General features: G+C 39.0%; 1 protein-coding gene across 4 annotated transcripts in view; it reads right to left on the reverse strand.

Annotated features, from left to right (window-relative positions):
• EML4 (EMAP like 4) overlaps positions 1-21,701 on the reverse strand; it is a 154,838-nt gene that overhangs the window by 70,101 nt on the left and 63,036 nt on the right. Inside the window, exon 1 of one of the 4 annotated variants that reach the window (XM_032183588.1) lies at positions 17,562-17,682. The exons of 2 other annotated variants lie outside the window; for them this stretch is intronic. In XM_032183588.1, coding sequence (XP_032039479.1) covers positions 17,562-17,628 — 67 coding nt within the window. In that variant the 5' untranslated portion in view covers positions 17,629-17,682. Of the gene's footprint in view, positions 1-17,561; positions 17,683-21,701 lie in introns of those variants that run through there. One more of the 4 variants, XM_032183591.1, reaches the window with a different exon arrangement.

Below are 21,701 nucleotides of genomic sequence, written 5' to 3' on the forward strand. Positions count from 1 at the left end.
ACAGAGATAGATTAGCATTGAAGGCGCAATCCAGCCAAATCTATTCTTCAGTGGTAAAAAGGAAATTACAGCTTCTGCATATTCTTTGCTTTTGACAGTTCTTTGCATTACTTCTGCCAAGCCAAAATAACACATAACAGATTTTTGTATTTGGCTGTTCCAATAAGTCAGAGTCCAACCACTAAAAAAGACCCATAGAAGAATATGTTGCTCAATCACAAAGTACTGAATTCCTTATCCATCCTCACTTAGGCTTACTAGAACTCAGGATTCAACAGGTTTACAAAATTTTTTACAGCCTGAGTTCTGAAAAGAGACAGTATGAGTTCATATTTTATGAAACATATCCAAACAGAAAATTCACACATAAGGAAAAATAACTGGATGTTATTACTGTCAATTTATAATCTAAATTTTAGTTCACTAATGTGATGAATACCTAACTAAGGAATAATAAGTTATCATAAAGCCATAGCCTTAAAATTCTATTTTTGACTAAATTCCTTAATTAAATCCCTTTGAAATACTTGTATAAGGGTATCACTCTTAAAGTGAATGTTTCATAAGCAAATGAAACACAGGCCAAAATGGTTCAAAGAATTAAATATGAAAGAGATTATGGATTTTAGTGACAGCTTTAAAGCAGAAAGCCTTTGTGTATGATAATCACTACTGAAGGAGCAAGAATTTAGCTAAGTGAAAAAAAATTACAATATTACTTTTACAACATGAAAAAAGTCCCATAAGGAATTAGTAAAACAAAGTAATAGTAGTAGTGAAATGAATTTGTAACTACTATTAAACCAGAAGGCATGGTTACAATTACACTGATATGACAACTCCTAAAGAAGACAGTTTTGCACAACAATTTAATTCACTATTTTGTTAAACTAGAAGCAGAAGTGCATTACTGCATGGCTAATACTGTATTCATTTACACTATTAAATAAGAACTGAAGGGAAATTAATAAGGTATGCAATCAGACTGAGATCCAGAAATAGTAAATCAGAACACCTCTGAACAAAATGTCTGTAGTATCACTAGCCACCAAAAACACCTCATCTATCCAAAAAAGGTCATTTTTTAAGAAGTTATTTTAATGACTCTAAAACCCAACCTATTCAGTTCTCTTTCTAGTATTTTAGAAATCCACACCAGTGACTGCTATTCCAGGTTGGAAAGAACTGTGAAAGATTCTTATATTAAAAACCCCATTTTCAAAACATAAAAAAAAGATCTCGTTTAAGGAGTTACTGGAGGTTCCTACAAACGCATGTACCTATATTGCATGTTAAAAGGAAGTAAATTTATGTAAATTTATGTAAATTTACTTCATAAAGTCAAGAAGAGTTTTGACTTTAGGGAAGTGGATTGAAAGAGGCACCATATAATTCATACTTCTATTGCAATCACAATATTAGCCTTTGTATAAATGCAGAGGACAAGCCAAAACGAACATTGGACCAAACAACAACAATTATTTTCAAAGTAACTTTTATGACCTTTGCATCTCATCTTACACTACCAGCAGTCCAAACAAACACAGAAGTTTGACATCTCCTTAACGCTTTTTTCCTTTTTTGTCTGCCAAAGCCTTCAATTAATGAACTATTAAAAAGTCTTATTATGGATAAATTCCCAGGATCTTTAAATATGCAGCAGATTACTGTAAAACATTTGTAAAAGGAGTGAGTAGCTCTCTGTAAACTGTGTCAAATCTTCATTTTAGAAACTAGATGTTATTGTTTCCCCTGCATGGAGCCCAAATAATAGTAATCACCAAACCAGGAAAGGCTCCATTACTGGATTCAGTCTGATAAGCATTGATAAAAGTGCTCTACTAGAGCTGCTTTTTTTTTTTTTTTTTTTCCCCTCCCCCCCATTGACTACCAACAGTTACTAGACTGCCTCTGCTAAATCCCAGGAAAGGGCTGCAGTAGATGTCTCCTGCAGTCCTCTAAGCCACAGCTATGCCACTCATTAGAAATCTCAAAGGGGCACGGGAGAGCAAGTCTTCCTGCCCAGAAGGGTTAGCTGCAATGCTCTGACCTCCTCAACATAAAGTGGGATGGTGAAGTTGGCTGATTCCGGTCTCTGTAACCCATGCTATGGAGTCTCAGACCTTTAAGATGCACGGTGAGCTGAGGCAAAAGCACCCTCAAACCCAACTGCCTGTCAGAGGTTGCAGCTCTATAAATGGGACATGAACAGGAAACCAAGATTAAGCCAGTTAGGTGACTCAAAAACTGGCAAAGCGACGGGCTGTGTGTGCTTAATGAGAGAAAAGAGGTTTTGCATCACTGGTGGCTGCTTTGCATTGCAAGGGGGCACATGAGACACAGCAACTGAAAGGAGAAGCTTGACAGCAGGTAGATCACTAGGAAATCAAGAATATTTTGGTTGATCAAGGATCACAGTCACACAATGGGAAGACATTTTGCTATCCTCTATCACTCTACAGAAGCAGCGTATATTCTGAGTGATGACAATTACATATTACACTGGGAACTACGAGAGAACTAAAACAAATTATTCCCAACCCAAATACCTCATCCATGACAGCAAATACTCAACTGAACTCCAACATGCCCTTCTTGGCAGTGTCTTGAAAGTAAGTCAGTTAGGGATTAGCTTAAAAGAAGATGCCTTGAAAGTAAACACAACTGCAATCCTTGAGATCATTTTAACAAATCTGCACAATACATAACTATTTTTTTTTCAAAATACCTGGCTCTTGTGGATTTCTTCCTTCAAAAATGCATTCTTATAATTCAAAGAACTACTTCAAAAGAAATTTAAACAAAAAGCTTCCTCTAAGGGCATGCCATTCGCCTTTCAGAGAGGAAACAGCTCTTAATGCAAGTACAAAGACAGTCACAAGTGAAGCGTAAGTCCATCTCCTCCCTCTCTCTTTGCCTACTCCTAAACATCTGGCCATTCCGTCGTGCTATATGGAGCATCTATCCAGACCTTCCATGAGCCACTCAGTTTACTAAACCAGAGGGAGATTTATTTATTCAAAGAAAAAAATTGAGTTAGGAAATAGAGCAAGAGACCTAGGTGGAATTGACTATCTATTTCAATTCATTCACTTCATTTTAAACAGGACTTTTCAGTCATCTGGCTATTTTTTGTAATAACAGAATTATTTCTGATGTGTCAGCCACACTTCCCAAGCTGTCCATGACCTACGCTCTCAAAAGAGCCAATGGAACAAGATCCATCGTGAAAAAAGCACCACCTGCAGTGCCTGCTGGTGAAAGTGAGGAGACATCCACATAGATGTGGATGGAAGGTCCTTCCATGTTGAAAAGTGGTACAAGAGTACTAGAACCCAAAGACAGCAAATATATGCTAAGTTTAAACATACAGTACTGTAACTTGCAAAATAATAAGTCTTGTTATTTTATCATAGCTTTTTTTTTTTTTTTTTTTTTTTTTTTTTACTTTTAGCCGTTAAAACATTAATTCCTCCCCTCCTTTTGGAGTAAGCAAGAATGTATCTCCCAGCATACTGAACAGATAAACAGATCTAACAGCCCCTTAGGCTTTCTCCAGGGACTTTGACAGAGGCATCCAATATGTCGTGATGGCACTTAACAATACTCCCAGCCCACCCATCACTCCACTTTTCACATGTCACCAACCAGGCACGTGAGGATAGCAGCATTTGAAAGGTATTTCCCTTAATCACTAGCTGCCTAGGAGAAATCTGAACTCTCTACTGTTTAAAATGTGTGTGCATACACATACACACACGCACATAGGTATATTACAACTGAACCATATATTCTGGGGCCCCTCAACAATTCCAGAGCATCCATTATCACTTCTCTCAGCCAATTCCTGCCAGCCTTGACTAAACGTAAGTAAGGGCTTGATTTTAGACATAAGCAACATTTTAGAAAAACAAATTCTACAAGCTCCAGCACATGGAAATTTAAACCACAGGATGGAAAATACTACATTTTATCCAATAAAACCACACAAACCACAGATATTTTTAAACCCCTGCCTGCCAAAGCACCCACACAGTTTTCTATGTTTTCCCCAGAGTGCTAAGAGTCTTTTATTACAGAAATGCAACCAAAATTACTTGCAGTAGCATAAAGGTCTGGATCACAATTTCTGAAGATAACTGGCCCAGTAGAACCGTTTCTCACTAGACCTGTGATATGCCCACGCATGTAGGACGGTACGTATTTGCACAGCCTGCAACTTTTATCCTGAAGTTCAGTGAATTATTTGACTCTGGCTGAGGGATTTATTTCCAGAGAGATAACTGACAAATTTGTTTTTCTTACCATGCTAATTGAAAGAAAATTTCTTCACAGTCCTCTGCCACTTATTTTTCTTACAACCAGCTTATAAAAGATGTGAAGATCCTGTTCTGAGTCTGTAATGCATAACTTTCTAAGAAAGGAAGAACTAGACTCTACAATCTTTTGCTTGCAGTATCTCCTTCACCTCATCCAAATGTCAGTATACATACAAACTATCTTGATTTTGTAAAGGACATGAGTCATGGAAGGAGCATGACAAGAACTGGAACTAAAACACGCAACATAAATGTGGAAAATTAAGAAAGCTTGATAGTAGTAACAGATACCTTATTCATTTCTAATGTGCCCCTGGAAGCTAGACCTGGTGGCATGGAAGCTGAGTAGGAAGTTCTCTCCAAGTTTTCCCTTGCTGCAAATTCAAGACCTTTAACACTCTTGATTACCCCATATATCTTTTCATTTGCTTTTCCTTGTTTCCCAATTTTTCCATTCAGAATTAAAACAAACAAACAAGCAAAACCTGCTCAAATTCATTAGGAAATCTGCACTTATTACTGAAGACAAAGGTAAAAGGTGTTCCTTTACTTTCTTGTAGAACAATCATGCAGATGTTTTGAAATGGCTACAGATCATTGTCTGCAGACTAGTACCCATCTTGCAGCTTGCAAATGCATGGCATGTTAGTACTTCCAGTACGAGCTAAAACTGTTATTTTTCTCTTGCACAAACATTTATTCAGGTTCTCAGGAAGAAGCAGCATGTTGTCAGTCCCCACTCAACCAGCTGCACGAGTACTATCATATTAAGAAAACTGTCTTGTACAATTCACTGAATTATTTAACATTTCGTAGTTCAATCTTAGTCCCCTTCATGCTATTTTAAAAAAAAAAAAAAAAAAAAAAAAGTATTATTCTCCATTAGCCTTTCATAACTATTTTTAAAATAATATCCACAGTAAGCTTATTTGTATATTATTTGTATAGATCCTACACAGAATCAGACCATAAAATTAAAGTGCAATGCCCAGTGCCTTAAACATTAAAAATGATCATCCTAATGAGTAATCTGCATTTTTAATCATAAACTATATAATATATATAATATAATATAGATATAAAACATTTTTCATTTTAAAATACAGCAGTGCAATCCAACCCTTTAACTGAAGGACAGAGAACTGGGTCTTAAAACCAAACCAAGCCAAAAAAAAAACCCTTAGTCAAGGCTGAAAATCTAGACTGCATCGAAAAACCTCAGTGAAAACCCCAATAGGAATATGGTTTATACTTTATGAATTTTTGTACGACTTTGATAAATGAAAACTGGCACATCTGGAATAGATCTCTATAGATTGGTATATATCATTACAAATAATCATAAAATTCAAAACTCAAAAAAAAAAAAAAATAACGTTATAAACGATAAAATTAAATCATCATAGCACTGCAATATGTTTTAAAATAATAATATACAAAGATATATAATTATGTATCTATAGTTAAGATATGTATCTATAGAAAGATATATAACTATAGTGGGCAAAGTTGCATTTGGACTTTTCTATTAAGCATGCTACATATGTATAATCCAAGTTTTGTCTGTAGATGTTCCACTAGAAGATTTTATCTGGGCATGAGTATTCCGCAGTGCAATAGTTGCTACCGATCTTTACAATTTTCAACTGGTTTACGATTTATTTGAAATGAGCTCGTGTCTGAGAACTGCACTATTGCAACACTACACTGAAAAGAACATCACCTGTGTTCTGAGGCAATTGCATTTAAAGAGTTGGTCTGACACATACAATGATCTACCTTTTCATCCCTAATAATTAGTTTTGCTTGTGTATGCTAAACATATTTGTGTACACAGGCTTATATTATTTTTTTTTTCTGACATGAAAAGACAAGGGAAAGAGAAAGATTAAAATACAATACGAAAAAACACAACATAATAAAGTAATTTTGTAATAAAAACATCGACAGTATTATGATAAAAATATATTTGTAATAATCCAGTATATCTGCTGCTGTAAACAATAACTTTTAATACTGATAATGTAGAAATATATCAGCATGAAATTCACAGGGTGCAACTCCACCCATGCTGTATCTGACTAATCTGAGTGTTCAGCTTGCCTAAGTTTGCAGTAACTGGTAGTACTGACTGGGTACCCAAGTTTAACAAGAAACAGAGCAGACTTCGTACTTGCCAATGCTAACTTTGATAAGCAGACTGAGAAAACAGAACAAAGCCAACACCTGCACACACTTCTTATATTTGACATTGGTATCCACATTAATTACTTGAAGAAGCAGGTAATCATGCGGTCTCTCGTGTCCCAGGTAATCATGTGGTCTCTCGTGTCCCTTCCCCATCTGCATAGTTCGTATCAGCTGCACCTCCATTAAGATGCATCTCAATAGTACGATCATTCACTGTGTTTTCACCATCCACTAATTAAAACACTTTTTTCCTAGTGTCAGTTAGTTAGCCCTTGATGCTCCTGACATTGTCCTGAAGCACAAGACCCTTCAATGCTCAGCCTTTGACCAACAGGACATGCCCATATCTTTTTTCAAAGAGTGTTTCTGCATAACAGACAAGTGACCTCTAGACACCATATGTAAAATTCACGATGGCTACAGACACCTGTTTGGGATGCCCTGCATATCTCACTCAGCAGCAATCTCAGTCACCCCAGGCTCTTTTTAATATCTGATGGCACCCTATTTTCACGTCATGGCAATAGAAAGAGAGGCAGAGCATCTTCTGTTATCTAACATACACACTTGGAAGTTCACAGAGGACTTCTGCAATGAACTGCACATGCCTTAGGAGTAACATTTAGTGCACAGACAATCACAGAATCATCCAGGTTGGAAAAGACCCTCAAGATCAGTATTCCTTTGTTGAAAACATTTCATATTACGCTAGAAGCGTCAGCAATATTAACAATTGTGAACACTTCCGAGATAAAATCCTATTTAAAGAGTTATAAATTAGTAACTTTGCCAAGTAAATTGTTCAGGCTAAAAATGTCAGTGCCAGGAGCTCCTTTCCCTTATCCAGCTCTCACAGGCACCTCACACCCACAGCAATCAGGCTTTTGACATGCACAGGGCTGTCCTGCCTGCACACACCGACAAGCAAGCCTTCAGAGTTTCAAATTGGGCAATTACTTAATTAGATAATTGAGTAATTAGCAGATGCTTTTGACCTTAATCTCATTTTAACTTCATCTGTTAAATGCAAGTATCATCCCACACTGCATAAAGGTTAATTAACACTTGTAGGCTACTGAGACACTACCATAAGTCTGCAGCAAAGTCAGTGTTGAACTTCATGTCTTTCTTTGGAAAGCACGACTAAAAGCCTTGCCATAAAAATAACGTAGTGAGCCAAGCAAAGAAAATTAAAGCAACTCAAAATACAGAGCAACTGCATTTTAGGCAGACTTGTCTTTTCTGAGTATTGACTGACTTGGGGGAGACTAAGTAATTAAAGGCTGCACCTTACTACCCATATGATCCAGAAGACTAAAGACAGGCCTAAAGGGCTACCCCTACCGTGGCTTTTATGTTCAGTCTTTGACTTCCCACTCAACCATTTTCTTTAAACATATTTCATTGCTGCATAAATCTTAAGATAGCAGCATTAATTGTCATTGATCTGGCTCAACGCCCCAAATGATATCGGCACTATCCAGGCTCAGACAGAAGCACCAGGATCCAAAGCAGCACACAGAGCAGGTCCAGCAAACATCCTGCAGAATTCACTGAGAAACAAGAGATCATCTGAAACACAGTGGCTTTCCAGGAGTACTTTGCCAACTCATTTACACAAAGCAGTACCCACCAGTTATCTGGAGGGCAAGGAAGTTGGTGTGCAAGTAAAATCCAGTTTGCAAAACCCTCAATCTTCACATTGCAACAACTCAGGCAAAATCCACCATTTACTGTAGTCAATCTCCTCTGCTGCAAAACATTTGCATTCAGTAGTACTCAACATAGTTTTAATAGGAAACTTATGGAAACCCTCTGAAATCTTAAATATTTATTGTTTATTCAGGCAACAAACTAATCTGAGTTTTTATTTGTGGCGTGCTTTTAAAAAAGTACATTTTTGCCCAGGAGTTATGTTTCTACTCTCTAAACTCACTGTATTCTCATCAGTCGTGAGGTCTAATTTCAGAAGGAAAACAGAAAAGCACTGAAATCATTAAGTGAGATAACATCAGCCAAAGCAACATACCCTCTTCTTTGATGAATACAATTTATTTGTACCATGCAGGGTTTATTTGCAAAATGTTACTCATCTCAAATCATGAAACACACAGATGAATGATCTTCAGCTTCTGTTATCTAGGAATCGAGTTAGACATTTCAAATGGAAATGTCGGAACACTTCTGCAATTAGTTGTCCTGGATGCTCCATCACACTGCTCTATTTTCTTTCCCCCAGGAGTCATAAATAAGTATCTAACTGTACAAACAAAGTTTATTTGATCTCATTCTGTGCTATTCTAAGCCAGTATCATAAATGTAACTATCCATCAGGTCAGGAAAAATAATGTCCTGGCCTATTTTATTAATTTCCTTTTCCAAATAAATATGTTTTTATTCATGCTGCACACTTATAAATTGGTGTTGTACAGGTTGTGCTTCTGCCAGTGGTTGCTTATATTTTATACACAGTAGGATGTTATCTTGTAGGCTCAGTATTACTTTTACACAACAAGAATATTCTCCTACTGGAATGATGGACATGTGTATGAAAATATCGATATTAGAGTATGTCCACATTAAAGAGATTAATTTCTTGATATTGATATTAAAAACAGCATAACCCATGCTATTCTTCACGTTTAAGGGAAAGCTACCGAAGCCCATCTTTTGTGGTACCATTTCAGGGTCAAAATTCAACTTTGCAGTGAATACCCCCAGTACCATCCCTCCCCAAATCCACAATTAACCTCTTTCAGGTGGGTTCACTAGATGCCACGCTCCTCCTGGGCCACCAGCCCACTGTGACTCAGTTTTGGGCTGACAGCAGCCTCAGGGCTCCCCCTCCCAAAACAACCCTTGCCCCTGCAGGGGACATGTTCCCTCTTGGTCTGTTGGGAAGAAGAGGATCCCATGGGTTTCAGTGCTCAGCAGATACATGTGTGCACCAGGGCCAGTGCACACATTGCTTATGTGACACAGCAATTTCAGATAAACGCAAAAATCTGGAAGGAGACTTATCAACTCATTGCATTATCTTAGTTTTTTGGTATTTCAAGTATACGAGTTCTTCCCACTTAATTCACAACCCCATGCAGCCACTGTTTTACCTCTCTGTAAGAGAGATCATTGAGTAAAAGGCCAACTTTTTCTCTGACAAGCTAAAGCAACCTTGCAAAGTCATTATTCTCCCTTACATTTTGTTATCCACAAGCTAAGGATGGCCATGCATTCACTTCCTTGTGAAGAAAATATGCTGTAATGAGACAGAAGTACTTGTGGATGAAGTATGTAATTGTAGTTGTAACCCACTGCTGCAACCAGGGGATACAACTTGATGGTTTTAAAATCTCTTTGTGTAGGTAAAAATAGACACAAGGTTTGCTTCTGATATGTTTTTTAAAGGTTCATTGGTTTTGGGTAGTGTGGGACTAGATCTCTCTAGTCACGAGATAGATCTAGCACAACACTTAGAGCAACAGACACAAAATCCCACTTTGGGTTACCTCCACTGAGATACCTCCCTAACTTCTGCACCTGCTTGCAGCTTTGCTTACTCGAGGTGCATCCAAACCACCATTATTTTTGTTTGTTTGTTTGTTTTTTAAGTGTTGAAAAAGACTTAAAACTCCTTCATACAGAGCAGTCCTGGTAATAGACACCACTAAGCTATCTGCTCCAGTTCCAGGACAAAGCACAAGCTCTGTGACTTCCACGCAGCCAAGCTGCAAGGCAGTAACTGCAACCACTCACTGCACACTAATCATCATCTCCATTGCTGTTACTACAGAGGAGAAAGTATTGAGAAATAAAGGGATATGTCCATACTATGTGTCACAGAAAACACTTCAGACCAGACAGCAAGCAGAAATACTGCTTATACTGGTGTAACTTGATAACCACCCTCAAAAAAAGGAAACTGATCATAAATCCAATTTAAGAAGTGACTAGTTCTTTAGCTAAGCTCGTTTGTTTCATTATGTTAGCAATTAATAGTCCCAGCGAAGCTCTGAGGTTAGCACCTCCTATAAACAAGGTGTGGGTGGAAAGCATTGCTCACATCTCTCCTGCTGCTGCAGCTGCTCCCACCTGATGTGAGACCTACTGCACAGTGATCAGACCTGCCATTCTGCAGCATGCGGGTCTGAGCAACTGCAAACGATACCAGGTATTGTTTGCCAAGGATATTATTTTAAACAAGTCTGACCACACATCTACCTTCAGGTGTTGCCATGTTTTCTTTAATAAGGACACCAACAACAATCACTTTCCACATACGCTCTAAACCTATGAACAAATAATATAGCAGTGAAATTAAGCTAATTTCATTCATGATGAGGAAGACTTCTAGAACAGAAGGACATATTCCTACATGTGTGTTTACAGATATATTTTAAAAAGTTAAAGTTAGTTACAGATAGGCTGCTTCCACAGAAACTAATACATGAAAATGAAGGCTGCTTCCACAGAAACTAATAGATAAAAATGAAGCCAGCTTCAATGATGGTATCGGGTCCTAATCCTGGTATTATTAGGCCTGAGCACAGCTGAAAAAGGATGTAGTAAACTGAACACCAGCAGGGAAAAACAAACAAACAAACAAACAAAAAACAGCCCCCCCTCCCCCTCAAAAAGAAACAAAAAATAATTAAAAATAAAATAAAAAAAAGATAAGGCCTTGTTTACTCTTGATTGAGAGCAAAATAAATAGAATTTTACATTTTTTCCCCATTTGTCAGCTGGGATGTACATGGACACTACACTGATAACAAAATTTTAGTTCCAATTACAACCCAGTGATCTTTGCTTTCCCATTTAAAGTGGAAAATTCCAATTGACAAGGAGGAATTAGGTCTCATCTTTATTTAGGTTAGGGCACGCTTCTGAATCAATTCACCTGCAAGCAAACACAGACACGTAAACATTGTTCTATGATACTACAACTTCTAAGGGGAAAAAAAAAATTAAATCACTCAACATTTGGGACTAAATACTTAGGTTCAGAATAGTTCGGCTAAGACCTTTCAAAATTTCACCTTGAACATATTTTATGTAAAAGTCCCATACAAAATCGAAGTATCATAGTCACCATGGATAAATCATATGAAACCATCATGAGTGTGTGCATGGAATTTGCCTGCATGGGAAAAACACTTTCATAGGGATGCATTTTCCTTCCTCCTCAAAAGGATCCTTTAGAAAAACACACATTTCTGATGTGGAATATTTGTCAAATTCCGTAAACATAAAAGGGACTATATTTCTATTAAGTTATTTTTAATTCCATCATGTTTTGTATCATAAACAGGTTACCTATAATCTATTCATTAGATGGATGGAGTCTTTGAAGTAGAAAAAAAGCTTCGGGTTTCTTTTCCCACTATTTGCTACAAACCAACAGTTTTTAGGTAAAAAGAACATCACTATAAATAGTAGAGGAGATGGGACTGATTACAGATGTGTCTGGCATTGGAAGTAATCAAGTACTGCAGACACTTTATAGAGAACCAAGAATTAAATCTGGTTGTGACTAAATAACACCAGTGCCATGAATCATGAATAAGCAGCCTCATGCTTTGCCCATTTTCTTCCTTATTCCTCCAAATAAGTAATTTAGTTAAGAAATGACACCAATCAAAGTCTCATTAGAAAGAAGGATTGTTCTATGCATAAGGGACAGATTCACAAAAATTCACAAGCAGCAGAAACGCTGAGCTGCAAATGGGCCCCAGTACTTGCATACGAGCACAGGATGGGTGTGTTTGAAGTCAGCAACACCTGAACAGCATGTTCTAACCACACAACTTTGGGCTACAACCCAGCGTATGGCCACATAAACTCAGGGAGTGAGGAGAAGAGGGAGTCAACAGCATCACAGGTTCCCTGTAGTAACTACTCAAGCGTATACTCTTACTCAAGAATAAATGCCAGGCTGTTAATCCACATTTACTAACCTGCTGTGTCAACATGCTGTACATTCCCACCTTCACTTAGTACTCCGTAACTCGTGTGCAAGCCCACACTGACTAGGTGTGACCATCCCTTGTGACCTGTGACGTGCATACCAAAAAGTCCTTATAGGAAAGCACAATAGGAAAGGCAGCCTGTGCCTCTGAAAGCCAGGAAGACCTAGTTTTAGGAAGACCTAGTTTTGACCCGTGGGTGGAGAAGGCACCTCATTCAGCTTCTCGTGGAAGGAAATGCTCCCCTCAATGCATTTCATAGGTAACCTGACTGGGTATTCTCATGGTTTCAAGCACTTCTGAATAGCATCACAGGCAAACAAGGGCAAAACCCAAAAAATTAATATGCCATTTTAGAGCATATGAAGAACAAAAATGATGGTGGGAGAGAAGAACACATGCAGAAGACCTGGCACCTAAACTCTATGTTATTATAATACACCAGAACATCTTCTCATCATGCACTAAAAACTGTGACTAATGGCTGGCACACTTGGTCCTTCCTACCATCTCTTTCCCTGCATTTTCTAAGAAAATTAGCTTTCTTAGCACTTTCTGCAAGTCCTAAGAAAATGCGAACCGTTGCCCTGCACCAGTCATCATCACCATCTTTTCAACCCCCTCTTGATGACTAATACATATTCCTAGAACTGTTAGAAGTGAGATAGCAGAAGAGGCAAAGCAGAAGAAACATTACAAAAACCAAAACCACATTTCTGAATATTAACTACCAAGTAAAAGAAGTGAGACAATTCCACTGAGTCAGGTAAATATAGCCTTCTTAGCACTGCAAGATGGAAAACCCTGGTGACTTTTGTATTTGTGACTTTATTTCATATCTCCATAGCACTGGTGTTACAGCGCAATACAGTAGGTATTTAGCTATATATTACTGTGCAATACCGCAGATATCTGGTAAAGTATGTACCAGGGATACTTTTTTTTTTTTGTTGTTTCTTAGTCACATTGTAATATTTTTAATGGTGTGCATGTGCAAAACATTGTGCAGCATCACAGGCTGGATGTAGCTGGCAGGGACCTCTGGAGGCTGCCTGCTTCAAGCACCTGCTCCAGCAGGGCCACTGAAAGCAGGACACCCAGGGGCATACCCAGGTCTCCAGCCAGCGACATGCATGGGAGCCTGGCACCTCTCCTGGCCAGACAGAACGATGCCTGCTGCCCTGCTGGTGCCACTCTGCTGGCTCGTCCTGGGCACTGCTGGCTCTGGAGAGGCATGTCCCTCGCTCCCGGATGAATACCTGGAAAGGGAATGGTATCTGAAGAGTAAATGGCACTTTGAGGGGATGTTTAATGGGATGAAGCCTGGAAACAGAACCAGCTGATCGAGCTTACAGTTCGCTTCATTAAGCATGGGCTCATCTAATACATGAAGCAAATAAATATTGTTTAGTCCAACAGCACTTACAATTACTTCATATAAGCGCTCAATAATAGGTTCGTTTAACTCTGCCAAATTAGTAGGAGAAAGTAAGTAAAGCTGTAGTAACCTGATAAGGAAGTATGAAGTCGAATTTAGAAACAAGCATACACTATTTTGCAAACTCTAGTAGGTTTATGGGTCTCTAAGAGGCAGCAATGGTATTTTCACACCCTATAATGAGACAGGATTTTACCTCTAGACCTAAGAGCTGAAGAAGCTGAAACAAAAGGCTCTCGCTAGTACCTCTTCCTGACAGTAAAACTGTATAAATGAGTCTCAGGCCCAAGAAACCGAACAGAGGCAGAGAGGCAGCACTCTCGTCCCACAGTGAGCCCTCAGCAGGTGGCAAGAGCCCGACCCTCGTCTCCCACCATGAGCGGTGTGGGATAAATGGTGGATTCAAACCCACAGCAGTGCTCGCAGTGTGTTGGAAGATTTCTCCCGTCTTGCCACCTAGAAATCTCATTTCAGGTAACCCAGCGTGGGTTGGTGAGGCAGGCTGGCAGGAATTGTGCCCTCATTTGCAAAAATATATTAACTGAACAGGAGAATGCGGTCTCTGAGTTTCATTGTTTCGGAAGATGAAAATGATAATGTGGATCAGTAACCTAGTAATTACTCAGAAATAGTACGTTAAGGTCGTTTTAAAGCTAGCCATGCTCTGACTCTCATATGAAACTGAATTGTGTGTGTCAAATACACTGAAACCTACAACAAATAATAATGATGATAATAACATTATTATTATTAAACCAAACACCAAATATCATAATATTTTAAGTGTATAAATTGAGAGTATACAAATGCCACTAATGCCTCTAGCAGCAGCTGCTCCCCACTGTGACACAGCACCTAAGCGAATGCTCTGCTCCTTCGGCGTTAAAGATAAAAGTATCAAAATAAATGTAGAAGCCTCAAAGCAACCAATTTTCCATCTCTGGGGACTCTGAGAGTGGCATTATTTTTTTTCCACACCCATTTATAAGTGCTGCTTGTGATGCTAAATGTCACTGGAGGCAAATATTTAATGCAAAGCATGCAAAGTTAAAGTTTTCTGAGCAAGTAAATATCTTCCTTGATCAAACTAAAAATTTCTATCCTGTTCTGTATAACCTAAGCTAAATTCTAGCCCAGATCAAATTTGATAGACAAAAAGGACATGTTATGATGTAAACCCTGCCTGTATTTTAGTTACAAAAGGCTCATTAAACATAAGTATATTAAAAAAATAAAAATCCATAACTTGACACCTTACAAACTTTTTTAAAAATCTGGACAAGTTCCCTATCAGTTCTGATGTTCCATTTATTAAAAGGAAGTTCTACTTCTTCCCCACTGAACAACAGATTTATTTTAGCTCTGCCAACAAATGAGAAATAGGATGTATTTAAAATGATACCCAGAAATAACAGCCAGGAGAACCCCTACAAAGAAGTTTTTTTGTGTTTTTTTTTCTTTGATTCTGTGTTTGTCAAGCACCAGCACAAAACAAGTCACCACTACAGGTAACACACGGCAGCAGTAGCAGCTCTCATAACAAAGCATATCATTGTAGAACCTTTATTAAAAATAATAATAATAATAAATTAAGAACTCATCCCCCAAACCTTATCCCAAATGCCATATCATTACCGCAAGGTCTTAATCTCCTTCACATAAAGCAAGAATGAGCATCTGTGGTCAAAAAAAATCCATCTTTCTACAACTTAGTCTTAGGCTTTTTCCAACTTCTTGTTACCAATTACCATTGCAAAAAATTCTTAAGGCAAGGAACTCTCGAGAATGCAGTCAGAAATGTCATATGAACAAAGCAGTTGATTCTTTGTCATATCAGCTTCTTACTACTGTAAGTATACTTGTCAACCAGGGCACATTCCTCAAAAAATTTATACAAGGGTATATTAGGTTTAATGATGTAAGTAGGAATGAAGTTTTAAATCAGCAGAATACATTACATTGCTAAAAATATCCAAAGTCATATTTTCTTTCAACTACGAATTCTGATGTAAACATTTTCTTAACAAAAACCTCAATCTTGTATCAAGATATTAGTCAAAATTATTTTCTAAGATGCAGAAAAGAGTTAAAGTAGAATGTAAACATTAAGTAAAGAACGTATCTCTCACACCTTATTATGCTGGATTTCTAGGCAAATCTCAGAGGCCAGCCCATCATGCCACACTTGCTTCTGAAACTGTGTATGCCTCGAACTCAAGTCTGAGACAGTGGTATAGTTCTAATCAGAGGATCACAGAAACTCTTGGAAAAAGCCATTAAAATCAATGGAAATATCTTCACGTAACCCTCAACTCACCAGTAACAATGCTGGCCAGATACAGCCGTAAGAATTTCTCTTCTGCTGAATTTTGTTTTGAAGATAAACAGTTAAACGTTAGTCCCTTTTTACTCTTCCACCACACAAAATTGTGCAAGTCTGCAAAAGACCGTATGAAGCATTTTAAAATTTCCAATTCACCCTCCCTCTTTCCCCAGGGTTGCTACATCTTAAATTCTAAACTGAATGCTTTGAATTCTAAAGCAGATAAAGTTCAGTGTGTTGCTCACTTTAAGAAAGCACGGTGCGGCAAGGTCACTTCTTTCTCCCATTAAATACACATAGAAATTTACACAGCAAGTACCTGCCCATATTTATTTTTTAAGCAAACTTTCCTGTTGACAGATGCATTTTATGGAAGAAAAAAAAAAGAAAAGAAAAGAAAGTGTAAGCTTTTATAGGCAAGATGCTGTACTTATATGAAAACTGCACTGCATGAATCAGCAGACAAAGAACTACTCACTGAAGTTTGTTTCATTGGGAATAACATGCTTCTCTACTATATACAAGAACAATACATTTGGTCTCTATTTGGATTTGGTGGTCTTTTTAGTATTTTTTTTCTTCCTCCTAAAGGCTGAACTCAAACTTTTGGTTGATAGGGCAAGAATGCTGCAATTAGTTATCTGATTTACACTAAACAGAGGCTGGTTTGATAGCAACTGTTTAAAGATAGGAAGTCTGTGCTGAAAGATTTCATTTTTACCAAGGCACCGGTAAAAATGAAAATGGAAAAAACCCTTACCTCTGAAGGACAAATACATGTTTTACACACAGACACACAAATACGTACGCAGCTCAGGCTGCGGCGGGCAGAGCTATTTTAACCGCCTACTTTGAACGAATCTTTGCTGCCTCCTGCCTGAGAGGCCCGCATGCAGCCAAAGCTTCCCTGCAGGAGCTTCGTCTTCCTTTTCTTTCCAGAGACACAAACCCGAGGTGCTGCCTGAAGCGTGGTGCACAGCAGCTGCTCTGGCCCATGCGTGGGAAGGGTCACTCTGCACGCTTCTCGCTTGGTCCGCGATGCGCTGAGCATGCACGCCACCAAAGCCACCACACCAGAAGCATCGTGCCCTGCGAGTATTAACTTCCTAATCACCTCCCCGTTATTTTCTCCACTATACACACATCTTTTTTTTTTTTTTCTTCCCCTTAAATTTTCTCAAGGTTAGGACGCTGCACCGCAGTGAGTATCTCAGCCTCTGCACAAGCACCCCTTGCCGGCTGCAGTCAACTCAATCACCTAAATAAATATTCGTCCTGGCATTTACAGCTTTCCCTTTCCCCCCCTGCCCAAAAGGACTGTACTTTACCCGTACAGAAGTTCCCCAGCGTGGCGGGATCACAGCCGTCCACCAGGCAGGGCAAGCTGCCCTCCATCCCCAGCCCGCAGCCACCCCGGGGGGCTCAACGCAGCCCCTCTGCCGGAAGCCTCAGCCAGAGGCTGAAGGGGGTGGGATAGGGACAAAAATCCCAGGCTGCCGCAGGGAGTGGCTAGCCCTCAGACGTCAGAAATACACCAATAAAGGCACTTACGAGGCGCATGCAGCACAGAAATACTTCACAGCGCGCTGGCTATCCATCAGTGATCCCAGCGTTACGACTGCATTGCCTTTTTTTTTAATTATTATTTTTTTATTTTCCTTAAGGGAAGCAGAATTCACCAGCTGCTCATCGACCTGCTTCAGAGTCGGAAAATTAGCATTGTTTATACACACACAAGATCCTGCACCACTTCCATTTAAAACCAAAACAATTAGGCTGTCACACGGGCACCCTGCCATGCCTCTTTCAGATGGGACTGCAACGCAATGTATTCACGGCAAACATTAAATACAGCTTTAATGCTGTGATGTTAACTAGGAAAAGCCAACAGCAGTATATTTGCCCTCAGTCTGAACATTAAGAACCACCACAAATAGCTAATGAAAAGGATTTCTGTAACGGATCAATTAAAATAAACTATTATTGTTCCACAGCATGTCTGTGTGTGTGTTGGAGAGGACAGACCCAATGGCAGTCACAGTGCAATGTGAAATGAAAAGTTCACACGGAGGGGAGGGCAAAGGGGCGGTTGTTTATTTAGTATTATATTTGAATATTTTTCCTATGACATCTTTCAAGGCGAAAAAGCAATGACATCACTGGCAATATACTTGCATTCATTTCATTAAAATGAAGCAAAATGCTGTGGTTTAAGAGCAGCAGCTTTGCAAAGCCGCCACTCTGTTATGCAGAAAAGACCTCGTATTACAAATGCATTACAATCTATTTAGTATGATCGTGATTTTGTCTGTCTTGCAAGATGAAGCACAGCCAGATGAGAACTAATGAATGCAACATGTGTTCATTCTTTTGGTAGCCGTGCCTGAAGCCAGTTGGCAGAATGAACACAGCAAGATAAATGTCAAAACAAAGCTATTCGTGAATATGTATTGCATAGATTTTGCCTCATCTCTCTATCATGCTTCAAATAGTTTATTTTCAAACTTTGCAGGCATATTAAATACCTCTGGGTTAAAGTTTTGATTTCCAGACAACAGCAGGATAGTCAAAAAATACACAGGGGAAGTCCATGTCTCCATTCAAAAACAAGGAGGGGCAGCACTTTTTTCCACCCCCACAAATGAACAGTTGATAAGAAGGCTCACAAAAACACATATAGTTGAGACAGCACGCTAAGGTTTTATGTTGTTGTTGTTGTTTTTTTTGTTTTTTTTTTTTTTGTTTTGTTTTTTGTTTTTCCAGAATTATCAATCTACATTATTTTAGTAGTATCTTTGTTTTTCAGCAGCTCCTGATACACTAGAGAAACTGACCTCTGCAGTGATTTAAAAAACAAATAAAACAAAACACACACACACAAAACAACCAGAAGGACAGTCAGCTGAACCCAGCTCTGCTATATTATGCAAGACGGACAACTAATGTGATTAATAATCGTAATAAAAAGAGCCTAAGAAGCTGAATGGTGGAAAGTGATAAAGGGTAAAGGGCAAGGGCACAATTAAGGAAACAACCCTAACTAAGCCAAGGGCCTCAACACGCAGCTGCAGCACGAGGATTGACCAAGAACCCATGCTTTCAACTTGCCCCAGACACTGGGTTGCATCACATCATTAGATGAAACAATCCTCATTGCAAGATGAAACACTGAATCTCATCTTGTGTGGGCTGGACGGACGAAATAGCTTAACATGCACAGACATACATTTTGGTATCACTTAAAACTTATCATCCTTCGTAATACAGTTATGGTGCCCAGAAAGAAATTGTGGGTAAAATTCCTTCGCTATGCCAAAGAGATGTTGTGTGTGCTAATAAGAATGGTGAAGAAAGCAAAAGGAGCTTGATTTGCCATTTTAAATGGTCTTCAGTGATCCAAAGAATGACCAAACACATACAATGGCAGGAAGTGTTCAACCAAACAGAGTTCTAACTAAAAAATTTTTGTACAACTCATTTTGAGAATAAACATGTTGTATAAAAAAGGTTAGGATGGTTAGGATCTCCTACTGTACCAAAAGGATATGAACTGATATTTCCAGAGGTACCAGACCCAGACTTTCAGCTCTAAAAAGTATGGATTTCCTCAATATAAGAAAGCAGAAAAAAAAACAACCATCTGCATTATGGCATTAAGCTCTGAAGAACAGCTTCAGGATGATGACCTGAAGACCCACATTTGAAATTAGATAGTTTTCAGACAGCTCACTGTATACTTGCTCACCCTGGCAATGAGCAGAAGTCTCATCCCACCCATCATCTATTCCACCCCCATCTGAGGACCTGGGACACAATTCCTTGATTTGCCTTTAAGTTTCTGATGAAAAACTGAACTCATTAGGATTTTTCATTCTCCTAGCTCTGGCCCATACCTGCCCTTCTAAGCCATCTCCCTGTTTTGCAGCCCTGCTATCTTCAACAGCTATCTTCCTCTGACCTTTTCAGGTTGAAACACCATCTCAGGCTTCTCTTCTTTCCCAATATTTACCATGAGGGGGGGGGGGGGGGGGGGGGGGGGGGGGGGGGGGGGGGGTAAGGAGGTAAAATACTCCTATGAAGTATTGTAGATAAGTACAAAAGACAATACAAGTACATAAAATGTGACACAGACTAAAACAAAACACACACGAAGCAGGCAAATAACCTTTGCCCAGAAAAAAAAAAATCTCTCCACATCTTAGCAGTGCAAAATACAATGTTACGCCATGAAAAAGAAAAAACACTCTTCAACTGATCATCATAAAGCAAGTTAAAAGACCAGGAACAGAGCCAAGGGCTTTATACAAGCATGGCTTGTTTCTTGTTTTTGTTTTGGGGGGTTGTGGGTCTTTTTTTTTTTCTTTTTTCTGTGTTTGTTTTTTTTTTTTCTCCCCCTTTCCCCATCCCCCCCCAAGATGGAGGTTTGGGGGAACATTACATATCTGATGAGAACAGTGGTTGTCTCCAAGACCACAGCAGCATCAGTCAGATGATGAACGTGAGGAAAGAGCCACCTGAGACATTTTAGCTTTTCAAGCTCCCAAAACCACTCCATCCCTCAGTCTTTGGAGGCTGAGGCAAACAGCTCCTCTGGCTTTTACAGAGAGCCACAGTAAGTCATGAATGCTTCTGAGTCATCGCTTGGATGCAATGAGGAGGAAGAAGCAGGTCCCCTGCCACCCCCACCATTGCCTTTTGGTGACCCTGGCCCAGCTGAGGGCGCTAGGGGTACCCCCACCAAAACCACCGCACCCCAGCCACACAGGCTGCAGAAAGGATGCGTCTTTCCCAGGGCATCATTAATCTTCCTCTTTTGGCTTCTAGTGACTATCGAGTTTCCTTGGTAAGCGACCCTGCTACTGAGGAAATATCCGCTGTTGTGCAAAGTTTGGAAAAGCTTAAGTGTGTTTTCACAGAACCAGGATCTCTTCATGTCCAAACGCAGAAGACCATAGAAACCACAGCTGCTGCACAAGGCAAACATGTTGATTACATTATCTTCCCTCCAGCGGATTACTGGAAGCTCTCCGTACCTACCTTTCCTTAAAGAAAAAAAAAAAAAAAAAAAAAAAAAAATGTAGCTATAACTATGTCTAATCAATATAAACCAATCAAGTATACAGAGATTAATTTAATGACTCTTTGAATTGCAAGATGGCAGCACCAGTTGATTCTATTTCTGCATATATATGAAACTAATCATGTTTCCAGTGAAAAACAATCCTTCAATTATTTTGCCTTTTTTTTTTTTTTTCTTTTCTTCTGAAAAGAAACCACAACCATGTTTCAGTTGGCAATTGCCCTCACAGTGAAGAGGTAGCACCTTCCTACAGCTGGGTGCATCTCTGTTGCTGTGTTACCTCCACCCCAGCAAGAAGAGAACAGCAATTTCTTCACTAACAACACAATTCCTTTGAAGAAACAAACCCATCCAAACTAAACCACGAAGCCTCACCAGGCCAGATTTA

This window comes from Aythya fuligula, chromosome 3, assembly GCF_009819795.1.
Source record: "Aythya fuligula isolate bAytFul2 chromosome 3, bAytFul2.pri, whole genome shotgun sequence".
NCBI lineage: Eukaryota > Metazoa > Chordata > Aves > Anseriformes > Anatidae > Aythya > Aythya fuligula.